This window comes from Vipera ursinii, assembly GCF_947247035.1.
Source record: "Vipera ursinii genome assembly, chromosome: 2".
NCBI lineage: Eukaryota > Metazoa > Chordata > Lepidosauria > Squamata > Viperidae > Vipera > Vipera ursinii.
The window spans coordinates 238889356-238913001 of NC_139513.1; the positions used below are offsets into that span (position 1 = coordinate 238889356).

At 36.3% G+C, this 23646-nt stretch overlaps 1 protein-coding gene across 1 annotated transcript in view; it reads left to right on the plus strand.

Annotated features, from left to right (window-relative positions):
- The window catches only part of FBN2 (fibrillin 2), a 145803-nt gene extending 122157 nt beyond the window's left edge, over positions 1-23646 (plus strand). Inside the window, exons 48-65 of the mRNA XM_083352573.1 lie at positions 352-471; positions 1111-1236; positions 2153-2305; positions 2720-2785; positions 3517-3642; positions 3762-3881; positions 4498-4620; positions 5013-5144; positions 6314-6439; positions 6884-7090; positions 8626-8751; positions 9698-9820; positions 10673-10789; positions 10961-11089; positions 12131-12250; positions 12500-12731; positions 20076-20241; positions 21731-23646. Coding sequence (XP_083208699.1) covers positions 352-471; positions 1111-1236; positions 2153-2305; positions 2720-2785; positions 3517-3642; positions 3762-3881; positions 4498-4620; positions 5013-5144; positions 6314-6439; positions 6884-7090; positions 8626-8751; positions 9698-9820; positions 10673-10789; positions 10961-11089; positions 12131-12250; positions 12500-12731; positions 20076-20241; positions 21731-22096 — 2678 coding nt within the window. The 3' untranslated portion in view covers positions 22097-23646. The remainder of the gene's footprint in view (positions 1-351; positions 472-1110; positions 1237-2152; positions 2306-2719; positions 2786-3516; positions 3643-3761; positions 3882-4497; positions 4621-5012; positions 5145-6313; positions 6440-6883; positions 7091-8625; positions 8752-9697; positions 9821-10672; positions 10790-10960; positions 11090-12130; positions 12251-12499; positions 12732-20075; positions 20242-21730) is intronic.

Consider the following 23646-nt stretch of genomic DNA (forward strand, 5'->3'; position numbering starts at 1 on the left):
AAGAAAGCAGTTCTATATAGATGAAGCTACTATAAAAAAATCCACCAAATTAGTGATAGAAGTTGGGGAAAGTTCAATTAATTTGTGTACAATATTTGCCTATTGGGCCTGTAAATTTTATGGTGCAAGCAGTAAAAGTACTGAACTATGACTAGAAATTAAAATTTATCCATATCTATGAGAGTCATTAAGTGATTATGGGACAGTCTGTCAGCTATATCTATCTCTGCTTCTGTTATGGATAAATAATGAATCTTGCTTTCTAGGATGACAGACAGAATATAAATTTAAGAAATAAATTCAACTCAGAATCCTTAAATTGGCACTTTTTTTTCCCTCCATTCTATTGAGATATTAATGAATGTGTAGTGCTTCCTGGCTCATGCTTTCCTGGGACGTGTCAAAATTTGGAAGGATCATTCAGATGTATCTGCCCACCAGGATATGAAGTAAAAAGTGAAAGCTGCATTGGTAAGGCTGTCTTTTCTTTCTGGAAATAGTTTGCATGGTAACAAAATTGTTTATGGAAATAAAATTTTAAGTATTGTGCTATACACACAAGTGTGTGTGTGTGTGTGTGTGTGTGTGTGTGTGTGTGTGTGTGTGTGAGTGAGTGATCTGTGATACCAGAAACATACTGACCTTCATATTTTAGTAACATAATCTTTCAGATGTTGTTCCCATGCTGAATAAATCTTATGGAAATTGTAGCCAGCAAGCCTTGGATCATCACATATTTCCTAATTAGTCTATACTCACATTAGTTACAGGTGGCCTGTTTCTTGATACTGACTTTTTGGAACTTAGGAGGTTGTAGCTACATATTTTATACATTGTTTTCTATGAACAAATTTCCTCTTGAATACAGGACCTGCATTTTTTTTAATTTGATATGGATGCTATTTTTATATTCAGCAAAAAGTACCTTTGCTAATTATCTATCAAAACAGTATCTGAAGCAAACAAATAAAAACAAAACATTTTAAATCTAAGATACATGTGCTTTTAAAACTTCTTTTAACGTATGGTATCTTGACAATTACAATATTTTCCATCCACTCTGATATAAAGGGTTGCAATAAGAATTTAATATTTTAATTACATTTTCAGATATTGATGAATGTAATGAGGATCCTAACATCTGCCTGTTTGGGACCTGCACTAATACTCCAGGAGGATTTCAGTGCATCTGCCCTCCAGGTTTTGTAATATCTGACAATGGTAGGAGGTGTTTTGGTAAGTATAATGGTTATAACAGGCAATAATAATAAACTCAAATATTATGAATGTTAAATTAAGAACAATATGGAATCTTGATTTTTATCGAATAAACATTTCTATCTCCCCTTTCCATTTAAAATTTTGTCAGAGCAGTTAAAAGGATAATTAAAATAAAAAAATTAATTAATTTGCAATTAATTATGTAGATATGAAAAGTAAATGTAACAAATTCAGCTGTACGTGCCTTTTAAAAAATTAAGCAAATAAACCTTTAAAAGAAATCTCAGTAGACTTCATGATATAGGGTTGGATATAAAAGTAATTGCTAATTAAGTATGTACTAAATAACCCTAACTAGGACTAAAGTGAATTGTGATTAGTGCAAATTGTTATCGGTAATTTATACTAAGGCTTAATCAAAAAACATGGCAGTGTATGGCGAATTACTATTTCCTACTGATGATAAAGAGAGACGCGGTGGCTCAGTGGGTTAGGACACTGAGCTTGTCGATCAGAAGGTCGGCAGTTTGGCGGGTCGAATCCCAAGTGCCGCGTAACAGAGTAAGCGCTTGTTACTCGTCCCAGCTTCTGCCAACCTAGCAGTTCGAAAGTACGTAAAAATGCAAGTAGAAAAATAGGGACCACTCCGGTGGGAAGGTAACAGCGTTCCGTGCGCCTTTGGCGTCTAGTCATGCCGGCCACATGACCACGGAGACGTCCTCGGACAAGCGCTGGCTCTTCGGCTTTGAAATGGAGAGGAGCACCGGCCCCTAGAGTCAGAAACGACTAGCACACATGTGCGGGGGAACCTTTACCTTTACCTTTTACTGATGATAAGAGTCTAAGTTGGAATATTTCCAAATAAGTAGTCTGGATTAATTCATTCTTAATGTGAGATTAATTACAGTGGTATGACTTTGCTTTCTCTCAGATACTCGACAGAGCTTCTGTTTCACTAACTTTGAGAATGGGAAGTGCTCTGTGCCAAAAGCATTTAATACCACCAAGGCAAAATGTTGTTGCAGCAAGATGCCAGGAGAAGGTTGGGGTGATCCATGTGAACTGTGTCCTAAAGAAGAAGAAGGTAGTAAAAACATTGCAAAGCTTTTCAAGAAAAACAGAAAATGAAACATGAAATCAATACATAGTGTCTCCATTTATAAAACCACATCCTAAATTAAAATATTGGATCTCACTCATCAAGTCATCATATGAAATTAGAAGTAGAAAAACATGAGTTGGAACCTACCATAGAAAAACTTTCTTCATCTGTTTTTATTATCATCTTATACTAGATGCTGAGTAGTATTACAGCGACAATTACTGATTACATTTCGGACATACTCTCTTCTTAGCTGAATTCCTTACACAAAAGCAATTGGAAAATTCCCTTGATAGAATTTATTGAAAATTTTATTTAAATTACAGTAGAGAGTTTAAAATATTGCTTTGTATATTCTCTCCTTAGTAGTTGTGTTTCAAAAATTCTCTTTAACAGTTGCTTTTCAGGATCTATGTCCATTTGGCCATGGAACTATACCTGGAATAGATGATACACGAGAAGGTACTAATTTCCTTCATTATCACTCCACTAAATATTCAACTCTTGTTTTATATAATAGTGAAACGAAATTGTTTATTGGATGGAACTTTTTAAAAATATGATTTATATTCTTAACCAAGGGAAGTGAATATAAATTTTATTTCAAGAAAGCTGCTCTGCCTTTAAATGCAGAATTATCATAAGATAATACAATTTGTTTAATATTATTATAGCTAATGCTGGTTTATATCATTCATAAATAAGTAAATTGTTATATCCCATTTACTGCATTAAAAATTAAAGTTGCTTAACAAAAAATTAAAGTGTAATAAAATGTATAAAAACAAATTTAATAAATACTTAAATATATAAAGTAGTTAAAATGTTGATACCAAAATGCTAAACAGTTAGCACTCCACATTTTAAAATATAAACCTATAAAAACAATGCACCAAAAGTTAGCTAATCACATGTACATCCTGTGTTAACATCCAATCAAATTTAAAATATTTTCAACAATGTCCAATGAGAATAAGTCTGGTGAATTACTTAAAAGATATTCTTGTATGCTCTTGAAACTACTGTATGAAGAAAATTTTAATGAAAACAATGAGCAGATATTATATTTTAAAATGTGCATTATGTTAAAGTTTTTTTTTCTTTTTTACTCACTATTTTTAATTGAAAAAAGTGAAATTCTATTACTCAGTAATGGTACACTGAAATCTTGATGGCGTATCTTTTTCTTTTAGATGTCAATGAATGTCTGGAGAATCCTGGTATTTGTTCCAATGGACACTGCATAAACACTGATGGATCATTCCGTTGTGAATGTCCCTTGGGATACAACCTTGACTATACTGGAGTGCAATGTGTAGGTGTGTGCTGATTCTGTACTGCAGGTTGTTTATAGATTGCATGTTTTGTAACCCTTAAAGTTTATAAACCTGGTTTGAATTTCAGTTTTAAAATATTTGTTTGGCTTACTCTATTTTAGATACCGATGAATGTTCCATTGGTAATCCTTGTGGAAATGGCACATGTTCCAATGTGATTGGCAGTTTTGAATGCAATTGCCTGGATGGATTTGAACCTGGACCAATGATGAATTGTGAGGGTAAGTTACGGTATGTTTTTATATACACCAGCTAACCTACTCTGGGTACTTACAGTATATTCAAAAGAGAAAAAGAAGATGATAGGACTATAACAGATTTCTCATTAACTGTTAACTGCTTGGAATCAATCAGTTCAGCGTAAGATGGCCAGAAGCATCACAATATAGCAGCAACATAAATAGCAGCAATGACTCTCCTGTCTGTGCATTCCTGCATGTAGGGTGGGCTTGAGAAACTAAAATACGTGCATCTGGTGGCCAAGGGACCGCAGGGCACTGGTGAAATGGTGAGGTGTTCGCCATTATTATTAACATCCTTTTGCCTACTATTGCTTTGTTCTAATTAAATTTTATTCTTTTAATGTTTTAAATAGCATTGTTAGATAATAACGATAATCATTTTGGGAATGTATTCATTATTTTAGAAATCAAAAATCCACGTATGACCAGTGTGCTTAATTTTGTTTGTTGAGAAAGGGCTTCATTCATTCTTATCCCAATCTCTTTCCACGCATAACTGCACCACACACACAGCCTTAAAAATGTGCAAAAGTGATTAATTATAAATTATAAGTATACTATTAAATGCATATGTATTCTGTTTTGTCTTGTGTAGATATAAATGAATGTGCACAAAATCCTTTGCTTTGTGCTTTTCGCTGTATAAATACTTATGGTTTCTATGAATGCACCTGTCCAGTGGGATATGAATTAAGAGAGGACCAGAAAATGTGCAGGGGTAAGGACATTTTTAGCATGTTGACACCTTAACAGTACTTTTGCCAATACAATTTTTACAGAACAATGTATTCTGTAAAGTTTCTGAATCTGAAGCATGACAATTTACTGTAGAAGAAAAGGCTACTGCTATAATTATGTCATCTTTTATGAAAGATGGAACTGAGCATTAAAGAACATAATCCAGAATCTATAAAATAATAAAACATGGAGTTCTCTTTGTACTGTTAATTAAAAAATATTGTTCATAAATTATTGAATTGCTAGATTATATTTCAGTTTGGCTTTTGATAAGGTTGCAAGAGTTGGGATCCCATTCAATTTCTAATTAACTGGTATTAAGAAAAAATAGGTACGTTTTCTAACATTTATATTATTTTGCTTTCTGAAAAGATCTCGATGAATGTGCAGAAGGTCTACATGACTGTGAATCTAGAGGCATGATGTGCAAAAATCTGATTGGAACCTTCATGTGCATATGTCCCCCCGGGATGACTCGAAGACCAGATGGAGAAGGTTGTATTGGTAGGTACTTCGGTCTCTGTAATTGAATTAAAAGCAAACAATTTGATTTAATAATTCATTCTTAGACAGTGGTAGTTTGTGATATTGTGTATTTTATTGCTAGGCACTATAATTGTATACAGTTGTCATCAGATTATTAGAGAAGCAGCTAAAGAATCCAAATAAGCGTTTGTAATACAAATGCAAAAAAGGCTTGTTCATGGACAGTAGCTGGTAACAGGACTTCTACAGGTAATACAGGACCTTCCACATCCCAGAAACTAAGGCCAGACCTTAAGGACTTAATAACATATAACTGAACACATTGATACAGAGTTTCATGCCAAGACCTTATATAACTCTGCCTGGCAACCCCTGGCATTTTAGTTCCCACGACTACTGAGGAGGAGAACATTGCCAAATCAATTTAGAATCATAAAAATAAATAATCTATATTTCACAAAGGAATCTCATAATAACAGACTTGCATACATTATGCTTAGAATGTGTGGAGTCATTATAAATTGTCACATGAGAATGGATAATAATTACATTATCAAGCTGGTAAAAGGCAAACTGAGCTGTTTTATCGGCTCTTAGTAGATTTGCACCTTTGTAGTTTCAGACAGCTGGAAAAAATGAACCTGAAAATTTTGTAATATGTAAAATGCACTACTGTTACTACATAGCTGTAAATATTATGAAGAATTGTCAATGACAAAATAAGAGTTTTAAAATATATTTATTAGAAATTATATCATCTTAGCATTCTAAAACAAAATTTATACTTGTTCAATCCAGCTAGAGTTTCAAATAGTTATTCAAATAAGTGCATACTTCCGTTCTAATCTCGGGCTATTTACCATTTCAATTTTTCAGCAATTTTACACCTCTTTGTATCAAAGCAGATGCAGATCCGTCATGCAGTAATTCTTATCTCTCCCTTCTTCCAAACCCCCCCTTCCATTGAAATGTTTTTAGAAATACAAGTTTATAACAACTAAAATTATATCATATTTTCTTGGCGCTCAATATAACTGACTTTCTGAAGTTAGGACTTTTTAGCTTTAGAAGTTTTTTTCAATCTGCTATCATCAGAAGCGTAGCTTTCATTTTGAATTGTGGGAATTACTCTTTTTGCTTTTGTCCTATTTCATTTTTTTGTTTTGTTTTGTTTTCTTGTGATCAAGATGAAAATGAATGCCACAGTAAGCCAGGTATCTGTGAAAATGGTCGCTGTATAAACATTATTGGAAGTTACATATGTGAATGTAATGAAGGTTTCCAGTCAAGCCCATCTGGAACTGAATGCATCGGCAAGTAAATTTATATTCCTTAGTTTCTATGTCTTGTTTGTAGGTGCTTCTGACAAGAATAAAGTAAAGATGTCTGTTTGAAACATAAAATAGGGATTTTTCACAAAAATCAGCCTATACTAACTTTATTATTATTAGGATGCTAAAATCATTTTAAAAAATTTGCTTTGATGTAAGAGATATAAATTATCTAATGTGTTGGGATAAACAATCAAATGTTTTGAGTTAAAATTATTATATGTGAAGTGCTAAGTTGTTACCGTAGCTAAAAATCCTCATTTTATTTCATGAAATATATATTTAGATGCTGTTTTTATGAGAATATTTTTTTTCCAAAAATACAGTTACTCTAGGAATCATGATTGAAAAATGAGAAATTATTTTAACAGAATGAAATGCTTCTTAGTTAAACGTGTGTGTTATATCTCCACATTCATTAAACAGACAACCGACAAGGTTTCTGCTTTGCTGAAGTCTTGCAGACAATGTGTCAAATGGCCTCCAGTAGCCGTAATCTTGTCACCAAATCAGAATGCTGTTGTGATGGTGGAAGAGGGTGGGGCAATCAGTGTGAAATTTGCCCACTCCTAGTAACAACTCAGTACAAGAAGCTGTGCCCACATGGTCCAGGATATACCACCGATGGGAAAGGTATTCTTCATGGAACCCTCAGACACGTTTCTTTTTTCTAACTATCGGGTGGTAGGAAGTTGAAGATGTATAATATTGCCTTTAAAAGTAAGGATACCCTTGACTTTGAAAAAAAGAAGAATATTGTAATTTAGCTGTATTGCTTACCAAACAATTTGCAGTGAAATTTTCCTATGCAGCTAATGATTAAAATGGATTGTTTCTATCGATTTAGATTATACAGATTATTCATTGATAAACAGCAAGAAAATTCATTGTTAATAAATTGTCCAACCTTCCCAATCTCAAGAGAACGTACAACATAGGTTATAGGTTAGACCAGGAGTAGGCAACCTTCGCTCTTTTATGACTCGTGGACTTCAACTCCCAGAATTCCTGAGCCAGCATGGCTGGCTCAGGAATTCTGGCAGTTGAAGTCCACAAGTCAGAAAAGAGCGAAGGTTGCTTACCCCTGGGTTAGACAGTAGACTGCTGCTACTGGTCTTGCCTTTTCCCTACTTTCCTTCCCTTCAATCACTTCTGCCTAAAACATGCCATTTCTGTATAGAAGTGAACCATCCAAAAATTGGCGCTTCTTTTGCACATCGCTACCAAGTATGAAAGGAATGCGGTGGCTCAGTGGGTTAGGATGCCGAGCTTGTTGATCAGAAGATCGGCAGTTTGGCGGGTCGAATCCCGAGTGCCGCGTAACAGAGTGAGCGCCTGTTACTCGTCCCAGCTTCTGCCAACCTAGCAGTTCGAAAGCATGTAAAAATGCAAGTAGAAAAATAGGGACCACTACGGTGGGAAGGTAACAGCGTTCCGTGAGCCTTTGGCGTCTAGTCATGCCGGCCACATGACCACGGAGATGTCCTCGGACAAGCGCTGGCTCTTCGGCTTTGAAACGGAGATGAGCACTGGCCCCTAGAGTCGGAAACGACTAGCACGCATGTGCGGGGGAACCTTTACCTTGACCAAGTATGATATTTTAGTAGCATTGAAATAATTGTTACTAACTGTTGTGATTAAAACTAGTGGGCACCATTTTGAAATACTGTAAAGTGAAATTCTTAAACAATTTAGGACGAACTATTGTGCTGTGAGTGAGACAGAAGTAGCAAATTTCTGCTGAGGTTTATGGGGAAGGGTGGTGGTTCAAAGGTTCTTTTTTTATGGGAAAAAATTTCTCCCTTTTCAGAACAGTGGGTAGAACAATGATTACAAAAGTTTCTACCCTTCCAAAACTCTTGGGACAGTTACAATGAGATTCACTTTATTTATTCATTTATATAAAAAAAATATCCTACATTTTTCCATGGTTTTTAATTCTTAGTATGCCCTCATTTCCAATCTTGCTATAACACTGTTGGCTTCTCTACTGGTGAATCTTTTTGTCCATGGACAGAAAGGCATTACATCTTGACATCTACAAAAAACTCAGAAACTCATAGAATTATGGCTACTTAATTAATTTGTATTTGTTTGATGACATTATTATCTGTAAATGGCTATGTGCCAAAAAATTTTAAAAATGCATCTTATTTTTTATTCCATAGATATTGATGAGTGTACGGTCATGCCAAACTTATGTAGACATGGCCAATGCATAAACACCATGGGTTCCTTCAGATGTTTTTGTAAAGTTGGCTATACTACTGACATAAGTGGAACTTCTTGTGTGGGTAAGTTTTATCATAGCCTTAACTGTTACTTTTATATTGTATCATATTGTTATATCTATAGTATAACCTGTTACATTTTACATTTTGTGGGTGATTTAAAATCTTATATTATAAAGTCTCAGGATTTTTCTGCAAATTGAGAAAGTTCTTTACAATCATATTCCTGATTCAAAACAGTCTCATATCAGCAGGAATAGTAATTTGATGCCTTTTAACTTAGACCCTATAGTAGGATCAGAAATAGTGTTCTTGTTCTGTAGAGATCCAAAGCCCTAACAAAAGTCCTTTAATTTTATTTTTTCTTACATTTTAACTCATTCACTCTCTCTTTCTCTTCTATATCACAGCTCATATTAAAAAGAGATGCAGAATAGAGATTTTTTTTGAGGAATATAACTTAGCTCAACTTCCCCTTACCCTCACTATTTAAGTTTGGTGAACATAGAAAAGATTCTCGTGAAGTTGGAATTCGGAAGTAGAGTTGGCATCATAAATTACTTTAAGCAAGGTAGATTTCTTTTTCCAGTACCTCTGGAAATACTGTTTTTATGAAGATTGGCAAGTAGTAATATCACTCTAGTTTATAATGTTATAGTTTGGGATTGAAACTTGCATAGCTTCCTATGTGAACTGTAAACTTGATATTGTGAATTTAAATTTTCTTGAAATATTTTTTCTCAATAGTTTTACAAATTTGATTGCAAATGCTGAACTCTGAACTGAGCTGAAGGATTTTTTTCCTTCATTTTTTTTTCTAAGTGAGAACTTCAAAAATCTTACTGCCAACTTGTTTGGCCTTTTTGCACTATGATGAATCTTGTCTTTGGTTAGAGCTGAAACATTTTTTAAATAAATTTTAGTCTATTAGACATCGTCCCCTGGTTTCATTTTGAATCCAATGCTATGGAATAAATAAAACCTGAATATAAATTATTCTTGTAATTAGATCTTGATGAATGCTCCCAGTCTCCCAAACCATGCAATTTTATCTGCAAGAATTCTGAAGGAAGCTTCCAGTGTTCATGTCCACGTGGCTATATCCTCCAAGATGATGGAAAATCCTGTAGAGGTAAAAGAATGAGTAACTTAGTAGATTTTCTAACCAATTTTCTTAATACAACCATGTTCTTATGTCAGCTAATCAAAACAATAATATTAAATGTGGCCCATTGGATTCAGTGTTCTTACAAGGGAATTATCCGTGTTGCAATTAAGGAAGAAATAAACGTGATCAATACTGGAGTTCTGTCTTTGTGGAACATCATAGTAATGATGTTAAAGAAAGAAATTGTACGGCAAACAGTACAATACAATTTCTGCTTGATTACAAGGCATGTAGGGTAAAATAGGAAGTGCTGGCCATATACTTTCATTGAAAAATAATAACATCATAGAATTCAATTACACCTGTATTGGATTGTTGACATATTCCAGTTCCATGGGCAAATGTGTAAAGACTGTGCCATTATTCCGTTGTTAGTGAGCATTTCTGTGGGTTTTTAAAGATGCTTCTCTATACAGTTGCCAGCATCCACTTCTCTGAAAACAATACAGGGCAACACAGAGTATGATGGGATATTAACAAAATTAGGATCTTGAGAATTCCAAAAAAAGGGATAATTTATGAGAAAGCCAGAGAGATTGGATTTTTCTAGGTAAAACAGCCAGATGTCCATGGTGGGGTTGGGGTGGCTACTCAAATGATACAATGAGTGCCTTACCATTGTAAATACGAGCTCTACCCTTTGGGTATATCCATTGAGATTCTGCATGCATGATTGCAAGGGGTGGCACTTACACTATGGCATTGTGCAATTAAAAGCAATTTTGATTGCTCTAACAGTGTTATTAAATATTGGATTAAATAAACATGTTACCTTAATTGTTAAAGAAATAAGCACCTTATTTTTTTTACTCCTAGATCTTGATGAGTGTCAGACTAAACAACATAACTGTCAATTCCTTTGTGTCAATACCTTGGGGGGATTCACATGTAAATGTCCACCAGGTTTCACACAACATCATACGGCCTGTATAGGTAAGGGGTTAATTTTGTTGCTTTTGTTTCATGAAAACATGTAACATTTCTCAGATCTCTTTAGCAACAAACAGGGCTAGTAATAAGATTAATAATCATATTAAGAAGATATCATTCTTTGTTTTTCTTCTGGTATCTGATTTATTAAAAAAATGAAATATCATTTTGTAGATAACAATGAATGTGGATCACAGCCTTCACTTTGTGGATCAAAAGGAATCTGTCAAAATACTCCTGGAAGTTTTGCCTGTGAATGCCAAAGAGGTTTCTCTTTAGATTCCACTGGATTGAACTGTGAAGGTAATAAGTTGTGAAAACTGTCAGTGTCATAAGTTACATACCGAAGAGGTATTTCCGGAAATCGCCAGTCATTATTTAATAATCATATTTTTATCTGTTAGGCTTATTCATGTACTTATTGGCATCTTTATTATTCACTGGAACTCTTTTAATTCATAGTGTAATTGTCATTTATGTGGGGCAGAGCTACTAAAGTATAGATTGGAGGGCAATTTTGAATTTTTGATTGATTATGTGCCATCAAGTTATTTTCAACACCTAGTTACCACATTGATAGATTTTCTGTGCCACCTAGATAGATGACAATCTATCCCTATCCTGGTCCTTCAGGTCTTCCAACAGCATGCCCGTTGTCACTGTAACTGAGTCCATCCACATTGTTGTTGGTCCGAACACTGTGAGGAACATAGAGTGTTTTTGCTTCCTGAATGGATGCTATTTTGATTGCTTCAGTTGTTTTGTATTTTACTGTTATTTTAATTTCATAAAGCTTTCCAGAGTCCTCTGGAAGGGGATGGCCTACAAATTCAACAAATAAATGAATAATAGAGAGAAAATAAAAGTGTGGCTGAAATGTACAAAATATATCATAAATCTTTCATCCTTTCATTTACCTGAGTCTTGTCCTCTTCTCAACAACCAACAAGTAAACTGAAGTTTCTAACTAACCATATGCAGTTGTTACTCCCACCCCAACCTCCAATAAAGCAGCTGCTTCTCATAAATAGTACTTAACTGAATTTCTAAGGGTAGGGCTGCCCTCTTGGCCTTTGATTCTTAATGATCTTTAAGTGGGAGGCAAAAGAAAACTGAAGTGCTATTTTCCCTGGCTTGTAATGGTTGCAGAGGATTTTTACAGCTTGAATCTACTTTTCTACTAATAAAAACTTTTAATAATAATTATCTTGCATATTAACTCAAAAGAAAATCTCAATGAATGTCGTGAATTGTTTTTCTATACATATATACAAAAAGTAGCAAATTGTTTACTATTTTATTCTTGCATTTTTCCCCCCTTTATTTTAATATCTTTATTTATAGATGTGGATGAATGTGAAGGAAATCACAGATGTCAGCATGGCTGCCAAAATATTCTTGGTGGCTACAGATGCAACTGCCCACAAGGATATATCCAGCATTACCAGTGGAATCAGTGTGTGGGTAAGAAATATGTTTATTTTATATCATTTGTTCCTTCATGATGCTAATTGTTATACCAACTCCTGCTATTAAAATGAAATATATTTATTCTGTTATTCTGTGTTCTTTAAAATAACATCTATTTCTCTATGCCAATCTTAAAAAAGAAAACCAGGAAATACATTTATTAATATTAGAAATTAGTCACTGTTGTAACAAGCCTCTCCCTTGATAAAATCTGTATGCTTAAAAAAGTATGTTTTTCAACAGATGAAAATGAATGCTCAAATCCTAGCATTTGTGGTTCAGCTTCATGCTACAACACTCTTGGAAGCTACAAATGCGCGTGTCCCTCTGGATTCTCTTATGATCAGCTCAATAGCGCATGCCATGATGTCAATGAATGTTCCTCTACTAAGAATCCGTGCAATTATGGCTGTTCCAATACTGAAGGCGGATACCTCTGTGGCTGCCCTCCGGGGTATTACAGAGCAGGACAAGGGTGAGTAGTTGATGGTGACAGACTCTACCTGCATCTTTTACAAAACCGTGAACGACTAACATATTTGACTATGAAGAAGTTTCTACTATCTTGGAAGAGTCAACTCTCAGTTCATTAATAAGAAGTTAATGTTTTCTGCGAGTGGAATCTCTGATCTCTGGTTTGTGATCTCTGAATTCATATTATGCTTTCACGAGAGACTGAATGTTTAAAACAGAATAGAGACAAACTATATTCATTTTGTTACAATCTATTCCTCCACAAAAAAGGAATGTATGTGTAACATCTGTCCAAGTCAATGCCAATTATCATCCCTTTTTTAAACAACAACAACTTTATTGATTAGCCCTTGGGCCATATCAAAGTGCAAAGTTCCAGCGCAAATTGTTACTAAAATTTGATAAAAGCAGTTTAAAATGGAATTTGATAAAATGCAATTTAAAATGAAATGGTAATAAAATACAATCTAAAATGAAATTGTAATAATGTACAAAAATTTAAGATATAGATAAAATATGATAAAATTATATTTCGGAGTCACCCTTGCAATCTACCCCAATCAGCCCCACATATGCAGATCTCAACTGGACCATTTTGTTTAGGTACTGTGCTACGTTAAATGTTATTTTCAAGTTCTGGCTGGACATAAGGTAAGTTGTTTTGATATAGGGATCCCAATGGGTCATTCGTTTGGTATATAGACCAAGGTACCTGTCTCTCACCCTCTTATACAGGCAACAGTCAAATAGGATGTGAGCCAGGTCTTCTACTTCTGCTGCTCCACAAATGCAGAGACGTTGATTATAGGGTATAGCATGAAATCTCCTATATCTGACCATTGTTCGAATCTCGCTCGCATAAGTATCTCCCTGAGATGTTTTGGGAGTTGTGACTTCAAGTAACTGTCTACTTGAAAAGTACATTTGTATTTACTCAGCCATTTCAAGTTACCCACCTTACCAAGGATAGCTATATCAGTTTGTGCTTCTATATCCTTAATTCTTTGGGCAACTCTTTTTTTGGATTGTTCTCCTGTTACGCAAGAGATGGGAAGGCTACAGCTTCTTACAAAATTTGTTAGTTTGATGATCCAGGAGATTTGTGATTGTAGTTTTATTTGCTCTATTAGGCATAACTTGGGGAGTCTATCAGTCTCCATTTTATTAACTTTGCACCAGTAGTTATAAGCTCTAATTTTAGATAATGCCTGAATTGTATGAATTCCCAATTCAGCTCTAACTACTGCAGCAGATGTTCTTGGATCTACACCCAAAATACATCTCAAATGCTGGGACTGTGTTTGTTCTAGGACTGTGGTTGAGTAAAGATCCCAAATTTCTGCTCCATACAAGAGCATTGTGGTAACCTTAGCCTTATAAACCTTGATTAATGGGGCTAGAGACCCTGGGTAACTATGGTTCTTTAGTTTGAGCAGTAAATTCAAATGGGTTTTGCTCTAAATGTACTCCGTTGATGATGGCAGGCCCAAGATCCCGTCTTGGAAAAAGTTACACGCAAATATACAAAGGTGTTAACTTGTTCAATTGGTTCAGCATCTAATTGCCACATGTCTCTGATGGTTTCTTCCAAACACCATTATTTTTGATTTAGATTTGCTAATGATTAGGGAGTTATCCTGGCAATAAGAGCTGAATCTTCTTAATAGCCTACATAATCCTACTTGTGAGTATGATAATAAAATCATATCATCAGCATAAAGCAAGCTGTTACAGTAAATATTTAGGATCATCGGCATGTGTACCATGGTATCCTTCATTAACCCAGGCAAGTCATTGATGTATAAATTAAATAATAATGGGGCCAGGATACACCCTTGCCTTATCCATTTATTTGTGTAAATCCTGTTAGTCAACCCCATACCGCACCCTTTAATCAAAGCCAGGAGTCTGGGTTCTATTTTAAGGGATGTCAGTTTACTCCATAGTACTTCTCTATTTATGATATCAAATGCTGCTGTAAGGTCTATGAAAGCAGCAAACAGGGCTCTCCTCTTATAGGCATATTTGGCAATTTGTTTTCCTCTACCCAGATTTCTACTCTGTTCAAAAGGTACCTAGCATATATTTTTGCTACAATGTCAATCAGGTTGATGGGCCTTAAGTTACTAGGATCCTTTTTATTCCCTTTTTTATATATAGGGACAACTACTGCCATCTTCCACCCATCTGGTATATAGCAGGTGTTATTTATGTGTGTAAAAGACCTGCTAATACAGGGCCCCACCAATTGGGAAATTTCTTAAATAATTCTGCTGGTAAAAAATCCTCGCCTGGGGCTTTATTGCTCTTTAAGCTTTTAATGATGGACTGTATCTCCTTTTCTGAGACTGGTGGCCAAAGGGGGGGAGTTCTAGGGTTTACTAAATCACTGTTTAAATATAGTTTCTTTACCGGTTCGGTGGGGGCTTTTTAAAACAATACTACCAGACAGTTACAGATTCATTTGCTGCAGTGTTCTCCAACTTGCACCAAATGCATGCTGTTCTAGTTAAGTTTTTGTTAGGCAAATCATAATCCTGTTGCTTAACCATGAAATAGCTTTATTTATGAAACTGAATAATATGGCAGCCGTAGTGTTTACAACAATACACAGTTTACAATGTGCAATGTAGATTGGATGAAAATTAAATATGTGGATCAGATCCATAGTAAAACCACCATTGACAGAATAGCCTTTTTCAGGAGGAGTAGATTTAATCGGTAGAGTTTTTCAGTTACCTAAATTATGCAAGAGTATGCTTATTTTCTGTGGTATCCTATGTCTCCTCTCCACCATTTTTCCATGAGTTGAATCATTCTGATCTGGTCCTAGAAGTTGTTTCAGTGAACTGATCGTACTTTGGTGCTTAGCAATTGGCTTATAATTATAGATAGTCCTCGCTTAATGACCATTCACTCAGTGACCATTCAAAATTACTATGGTGCTGAAAAAAGAGAGTTTTAAGCAGCACCCAAACCTACAGTTGCTGCAGCATCCAAGCGGACACATGATTGTGATCTGGGCACTTGTTATTACCCCATCAGAGCCTGGTTTGGTGGAGGAGGAGGAGTTGGAACCGGGACCATCCAACCAGGATGGCACTTCTCCGTTGGCATGTTTGGAGAGGCCAGGTGCTGAGGACGATGCTGTCCCTGGTCCCTCAGGCTTTGTGGGACGAGGTTGACCAGTCAAGAGAGCTGCCTGCCTTCACAGACACAGGGGAGGATTGGCTGCTGACAGGTAGCAGATCTCCTCCGATGAGGAACAGCTGCCACTCGATCCAAAGGCACAGAGAGGAGAGCATAGGCAAGCCCAGAGAAGGGCTGCAAGGCTACTTGGGAGGTCACTCCACTCCTCCTCACCAGGAATACCTGGAGTGGAGTGACTTAAGGAGAAGCCATGAGGAGTTAGTCTTTGCCCGGAGCTATTGTCTTGGATTACACTCCCCCAGCTTTGACTCGTGCCTTTTGCCTGCTTCGAGGACTGCTTTTGTCTTTGCTTGAGGACTCCCGTTTCTCTTACCCTGGCCTTGTGGATGCTTTTGCCCTTTGCTTTGCTTTACCTTCAGAACTGTCTTTGCTTTGTACCTTGTCTTTGCCCTGGGGACTGCCCTTTTTCTTATGCCTGGACTTTGCCTTGTGGACTTTCCTGATAATCTGTGGGCTGCTGTTGGGAGACTGAGAGTGGCTGCCTTCAGGGTAGCGTGGGGTGGAGCCTTACCACTCATTGGAAGGCCATTTGTTGAACACTTCCTGAGGGCAATAAAGGCCTACCTTGCCTTGACCACCTGAGTCATAACAGCACTTGACAGATCATTCACATGTACAGTGAGTTGCCAAGTGCCCTGCAATCACGCGATCGCCTTTGGCAATCTTCCCTGTTGGCTTTTCCAGAAAGTCTACAAAGTCACAAGCCATTGCTGCCTGGTTGGTTCCTGGCTGGAAAAGGTCCATCCCAACATCTAAAAGTGGGTTTCAGGACAGACCTTTTTCAGCCAGTCTCCTTGATGGTGCTGCTTGTTGGAGAAATGCCACCCCATCTGGGGCAAAGTCTCTTTGGCAAACAGGAGCGGAACTGCAGCACTGGTTTGGAAAAAAGAGAAGGTTGCAAATTCCCTTCTGTGCACAGCGGGGAGCTATTTGTCCTCCTTGATCAGGCAGTTCTTTTCCTTCGTCTGCTTAACAACCGCAAGTGGGAAAGGCAGGGTGCAGTCATAAAGTTGAGTCAGATCATGTGGTGACCCGTTTTATGACTGCCATAACTATGACTGTAATTCCAGAGCTAATGATGGAATATATCATTAATAGTTCCAGTGAGGTGTTTATGTCATCACATCACCTTGAAGGGTTACCATCAAATGAAGACACTAGGCTACAATTTCTGACTTTCATATAGAAAAATAGCAGTAATGTATATTGAGAACTTCAACAATAAAAATATATTTAATTTCATTTATATTAGCTTTTTAAGTATATGTGTATGAGTGACTTGCCACTCTACAGAAAAAAATGGAAATTTATTCCTTTGCCTTATAAACTTTTGTTCCATTGCCACTGTTTTTGGTATTTTGTTTTAATACAGTATGTTATATATACATACACATATATATATATGTCAAATGCTTGTTAACTATTTTTAGATTACCTTGCTAGGCGCCAAACATGGGACAAATCTTTATTTCCTGTGTCAGCCTAACCTGAAGGCCATCGATAGGCAGTAGTCACACCGGTGACAGCTCATATTTGTGTAAATTTTAAATTGCTAACAAAGAATTAAGGGAGACTGATATGCATTTCAAACTTATTAGTTTTCATCAGTCAGCCATACCCTTCTGGTTCGAATCTCAAATTATTCAAATTGCTAATAAAGAATTTGGGAGGCTAAGATGATCATTTCGAACTCATTATGTTCTCATCAGTTAGTCATACCCTTTATCTGAGATTCGAACCCGGGCCAAAACACCGCCCTGAGTCCTTCGGGAGAAGGGCGGTATAAAAATTTAATAAATAATAAATAATAAATTCTTTATTAGCAATTTGAATAATTTGCACAAATAATGAGCTGTCATAGTTGACTATATCCTGTGGATAAGCCCTGAGCCGGGCCAAAACAGGAATGAAAGAGTTAATTAGCAAGGTCCATTCAAAAAGCCTTGACAAATACTTAAACATACATTTGCCTTGCCTTCCAGCTAATATAAGAGAGAAAGAACCCCGTGGCTCAGGAGGTTAAAACACTGCCTGATATATAATCAGCCCGGGTTCGAATCTCAGATAAAGGGTATGACTGATGAGAACATAATGAGTTCGAAATGATCATCTTAGCCTCCCAAATTCTTTATTAGCAATTTGAATAATTTGCACAAATAATGAGCTGTCATAGTTGACTACAGGGAGTGCAGAATTATTAGGCAAGTTGTATTTTTGAGGATTAATTTTATTATTGAACAACAACCATGTTCTCAATGAACCCAAAAAACTCATTAATATCAAAGCTGAATATTTTTGGAAGTAGTTTTTAGTTTGTTTTTAGTTATAGCTATTTTAGGGGGATATCTGTGTGTGCAGGTGACTATTACTGTGCATAATTATTAGGCAACTTAACAAAAAACAAATATATACCCATTTCAATTATTTATTTTTACCAGTGAAACCAATATAACATCTCAACATTCACAAATATACATTTCTGACATTCAAAAACATAACAAAAACAAATCAGTGACCAATATAGCCACCTTTCTTTGCAAGGACACTCAAAAGCCTGCCATCCATGGATTCTGTCAGTGTTTTGATCTGTTCACCATCAACATTGCGTGCAGCAGCAACCACAGCCTCCCAGACACTGTTCAGAGAGGTGTACTGTTTTCCCTCCTTGTAAATCTCACATTTGATGATGGACCACAGGTTCTCAATGGGGTTCAGATCAGGTGAACAAGGAGGCCATGTCATTAGATTTCCTTCTTTTATACCCTTTCTTGCCAGCCACGCTGTGGAGTACTTGGACGCGTGTGATGGAGCATTGTCCTGCATGAAAATCATGTTTTTCTTGAAGGATGCAGACTTCTTCCTGTACCACTGCTTGAAGAAGGTGTCTTCCAGAAACTGGCAGTAGGACTGGGAGTTGAGCTTGACTCCATCCTCAACCCGAAAAGGCCCCACAAGCTCATCTTTGATGATACCAGCCCAAACCAGTACTCCACCTCCACCTTGCTGGCGTCTGAGTCGGACTGGAGCTCTCTGCCCTTTACCAATCCAGCCACGGGCCCATCCATCTGGCCCATCAAGACTCACTCTCATTTCATCAGTCCATAAAACCTTAGAAAAATCAGTCTTGAGATATTTCTTGGCCCAGTCTTGACGTTTCAGCTTGTGTGTCTTGTTCAGTGGTGGTCGTCTTTCAGCCTTTCTTACCTTGGCCATGTCTCTGAGTATTGCACACCTTGTGCTTTTGGGCACTCCAGTGATGTTGCAGCTCTGAAATATGGCCAAACTGGTGGCAAGTGGCATCTTGGCAGCTGCACGCTTGACTTTTCTCAGTTCATGGGCAGTTATTTTGCGCCTTGGTTTCTCCACACGCTTCTTGCGACCCTGTTGACTATTTTGAATGAAACGCTTGATTGTTCGATGTTCACGCTTCAGAAGCTTTGCAATTTTAAGAGTGCTGCATCCCTCTGCAAGATATCTCACTATTTTTGACTTTTCTGAGCCTGTCAAGTCCTTCTTTTGACCCATTTTGCCAAAGGAAAGAAAGTTGCCTAATAATCATGCACACCTGATACAGGGTGTTGATGTCATTAGACCACACCCCTTCTCATTCCATTTCAAAGCCAAAGAGCCAGCACTTGTCCGAGGACATCTTCGTGGTCATGTGGCCGGCATGACTAGACGCCAAAGGCGCACGGAACGCTGTTACCTTCCCACCGGAGTGGTCCCTATTTTTCTACTTGCATTTTTACATGCTTTCGAACTGCTAGGTTGGCAGAAGCTGGGACGAGTAACAGGTGCTCACTCTGTTACGTGGCACTCGGGATTCGACCCGCCAAACTGCCGACCTTCTGATCGACAAGCTCAGCGTCCTAACCCACTGAGCCACTGCGTCCCTATATATATATAGAAAGGAATAAATCCCTTCTAAAACTAAGCTACTGACAAAGGTGAAAGGTAAAAGATTCAAAACATTGAGAAGTAAATGCACATTAACAAATGCATTTTGTTAATACGAAATCATTACAACTTGTGTTTTTATCTGCATAACAAATCACTCATTTGTCTTACGAACTAACAACATGGCAACAAAAAGGCTTATTTCCCCAGGTGATAATATTATGACATTATTCATCAGGCACTGTGTATCCAGTATGGGATTTAGCAAAGGCCAGTATCTACCAGCGGATCAAGGAGAAGAGAATGCTTTGTCCCCAGAAGCTTGTTATGAGTGTAAAATTAATGGATACTCCCAAAAAGATAGCAGGAAGAAAAGAAGCCTTAATCAGTTGGAGCCTGCAGAGGTAAGCAAAAACTGCACAACTGATTCGCGCTTGCTGTTCCAGATCTAAGCAATATCATCCACTGAATTTACCAGAATCTTATGGGGCTTTAAAAAGAAACTACTATAATCTTGGATTATTAGCATCAAGAGCGATATTCTTTTGCCCACTTACATGAGTTTGCGTAGAGCTAGTGTAGAATCATTATGCATAGTAATTTTGCCCTTCCAATTTCAAAGAGATTTTTTTATGTAAAAACAGAACAAAATAATTGGATTGGAATAATTGAAATTGGATTGATGAGTAATTAGTCATCAAGAGAAAAAGACTCTACTACTGAATATTGAGGAATCCTGGAAAAACTCTTATCAAATTAAATGTTCATATGATTACTAAACTTGATGTAAGCCACTCAGATTAATTTTAGAATTATGGCAAGCGAGACTCAGAAATTAAATTAAAATAAATCCAATCTATGATTTTGTTCCCGTCTACTGAATCCCACTCTCAATTCTTGCCTTTTTCATGCTTCAGTTATTCTAACCATTAGTCGTTATAATTGCAATGAAATTTCAATGCGTAATGGAATGATTGCACGCAATGAATCAATGTTCACTGCAGTTTATATAATTTGCCTAATTATGATTATGGTAACGATACAAATGTCTTCATGTGTGCAGAGGTCATCACACAAATGACGCAAAGTAAGTTTTTGTGCCATTTGATTATGCCATCACACATATGATGTAAACCTCCATGGTGATAGGCTTTCCAATTTATCAGATATTTGTTGATATATCCACGCTTTCCCCATAATTGTTTTTTTAAAATGAAAGGACAGTGAAATGAATTTTCTCATCATGGGTGGGAATTACTCCATGCTGATCTTCCTCTAGACAAACTGGACTTTCTCACATGGGTGCTTTGTTCCTACTAGCTAACAAAACATAGGAAATGAAATCTCACATATCTGAAGGCCTATGTGTGAGGAAGGCTGCTTTGGTGGTATGATAAAAGTATGTTGTTGATCTGTGGAGATTGTCAATCATCCAAGTCATGGTTGTCCCAAAGGTGCTTTTTCAAAAGTCAAGTGGACTTTCTTTGTTTTTTCCTTGAAAATGTTTTGCTTCTTATCCAAGAAGCTTCTTCAGCTTCTGTGTTGATCAGCATTTCTGATCAAGTCCTATGCAAATTCTACGTTTTCCTATTGAATAAATTACCCAGTAAATTAGCAGAGCACAAAAAGATGGCATTTACCCTTATTTCTGTAAATTTCATGATGGATTAAATATTCTGGGAGAATGACAGATGTCCAGTGGCTTTGTATACATGCTTTGCAATGCATTTTCTGGCCCCGAGGTCTCAATGCCATTCTAGAGCCAGTAGCAAGGAAGCAGCAATGATGGAAAATTAGAATAATTAATCATCTGTGGTAACAAAAAAAAATCCAAACAGAAATATTGAGGTTTGCTTATGCCTTTTGCCCTACCTTTTATTTCTGGCTTAACAGATCAGTTTGGAAAGTTTGGACATTGATCTTCCATTGAAGATGAGATTCAGCGTAACTGGCCTTGGCAATAAAGAACATATATTAGATCTCATGCCTGCAATACAGACCCTCACAAATCACAACCGCTACATTATCTCCTTTGGTAATCACAACAGCACCTTCCGGATTCACCAGAAAGATGGGCTCACTTATCTTCAGGTTGCTAAGAAAAAAGCCACAGCTGGTATTTATACACTGGAAATAGTTAGCGTCCCCCTGTACCAAAAGGAAGAGCTAAAGAAATTGGAAGAAAGCAATGAGGACAACTACCTCCTAGGAGAACTTGGAGAAGTTCTTAAAATGAGACTTTGGATTGAACTCTATTAAAACCTTCCTTCCTCACTCCCATCATGAAGGATTCTGTTCACATATCGTGTCACATACTTTGGTTCTGAAAGCTTTAAAGGGGTCAGTAACTTACTTTTTCAGAAGACCCCAAATTGCAAATAGTGACTCTGCATCCTCCTGTCCTGAACAAGACTGAAGAACAGACCTCAACCTTTCTATTACCAAACCTTGATTACAATGCCAACAATCATGATTACTATATTGTCTATATAATATCAATTTTAAATATATTTTTTTAAAAAAGAAAATGTGCTTAAAAGATCATACATGGCACTAAATGGCACAAAATGTGAGCTATTTTTTTTTCCTATAAGCACTCTAGCATATTGATGATTTTGCTGTAGTTCCTAAATTAAAAATAGAGATTTTATTTATTTTTAATGCAATAATATATGGAGAAATTAACGATCTGTGTTAAAAGGAAAAAAAAAGAAAACACTTGTTTTTCTTTGCAATTTTATGAATTCGAACTATTACATGTATTAAGTATTTTAGAAAAAAGAACAGAAACTCATAGATTGAAAAAGTTTCCTCTCAGTCTTGTGCCTATTGTCCATAAAGCATTAATAATGTCATATGTTCAAATGAGCACTGTAATACTCTATGCAAGGGCTTTATTTTCCCTTAGACAACATATTTAAGTAATGCCTTATTTTAAATAACCATGATCAGAATTTCAACTTTAAACTTGGTGCTGATACTCAACATACACGTCATAAATACTAGATTTTTCTATCAGAGAAGACCATGGAAATGATGCACAACCACTGTAACAAAATACCTGGAAATGCTTGTGATATTCTTAGTATTACAGGCCAATCCGTACTGTATTTCCTTCAGGTAACCTCACTATATCACACAAACCTCATTAACTACAACAAAAGGTGCTTGAAGTATTTGCATAACTGTAGGCAGCTGATTACAAATCATGTATTCTTAGAAGTGAACACTTGATGTTTTATTCTAAGTGGTGCTGGCTTGAATTCATCCTGAAGTAAACATGGCTGAGCTATTGCAAAATTGTTGTATGTGTACACTATTCATACTGCATGGGAAAAAACACATATTGAAAAATAAGAATGTTCATTAATGCTGTAGTTATACACAATATGTCTCATTTTATCATAGCCTATTTTATAAGTTACCCTTGTACAATGTGTTGGCATTTAGTTTAGTGTGTTGTTTAATTTTGTTTTAATTTGTCATTTAATAAATGTATGTCACCATGGTGCTATAAATAAAAACTGGTACTTATTACAGGTCATATAAAAAAGCCTCACGTGAACCAACACAAAGTACATTCCATGCCTGCTTTTCCTGGTTTTTTTTTAAACCTTTACTGATCAAAAATTACCAGAAATTATGCTCACTGTTTTGGTTCATACTCTGTATTTTCTGTGTATTTTCTTTTATGAAAAAGAGAAAACCTTGTAAAGTGCATTTTGGAAAGAAGCAGTACTATTTTTTTGGCTTTTGTACTAATACATCATCACTTTTTCTGAAATAAAACTTATTTTCCGGTAGCTACA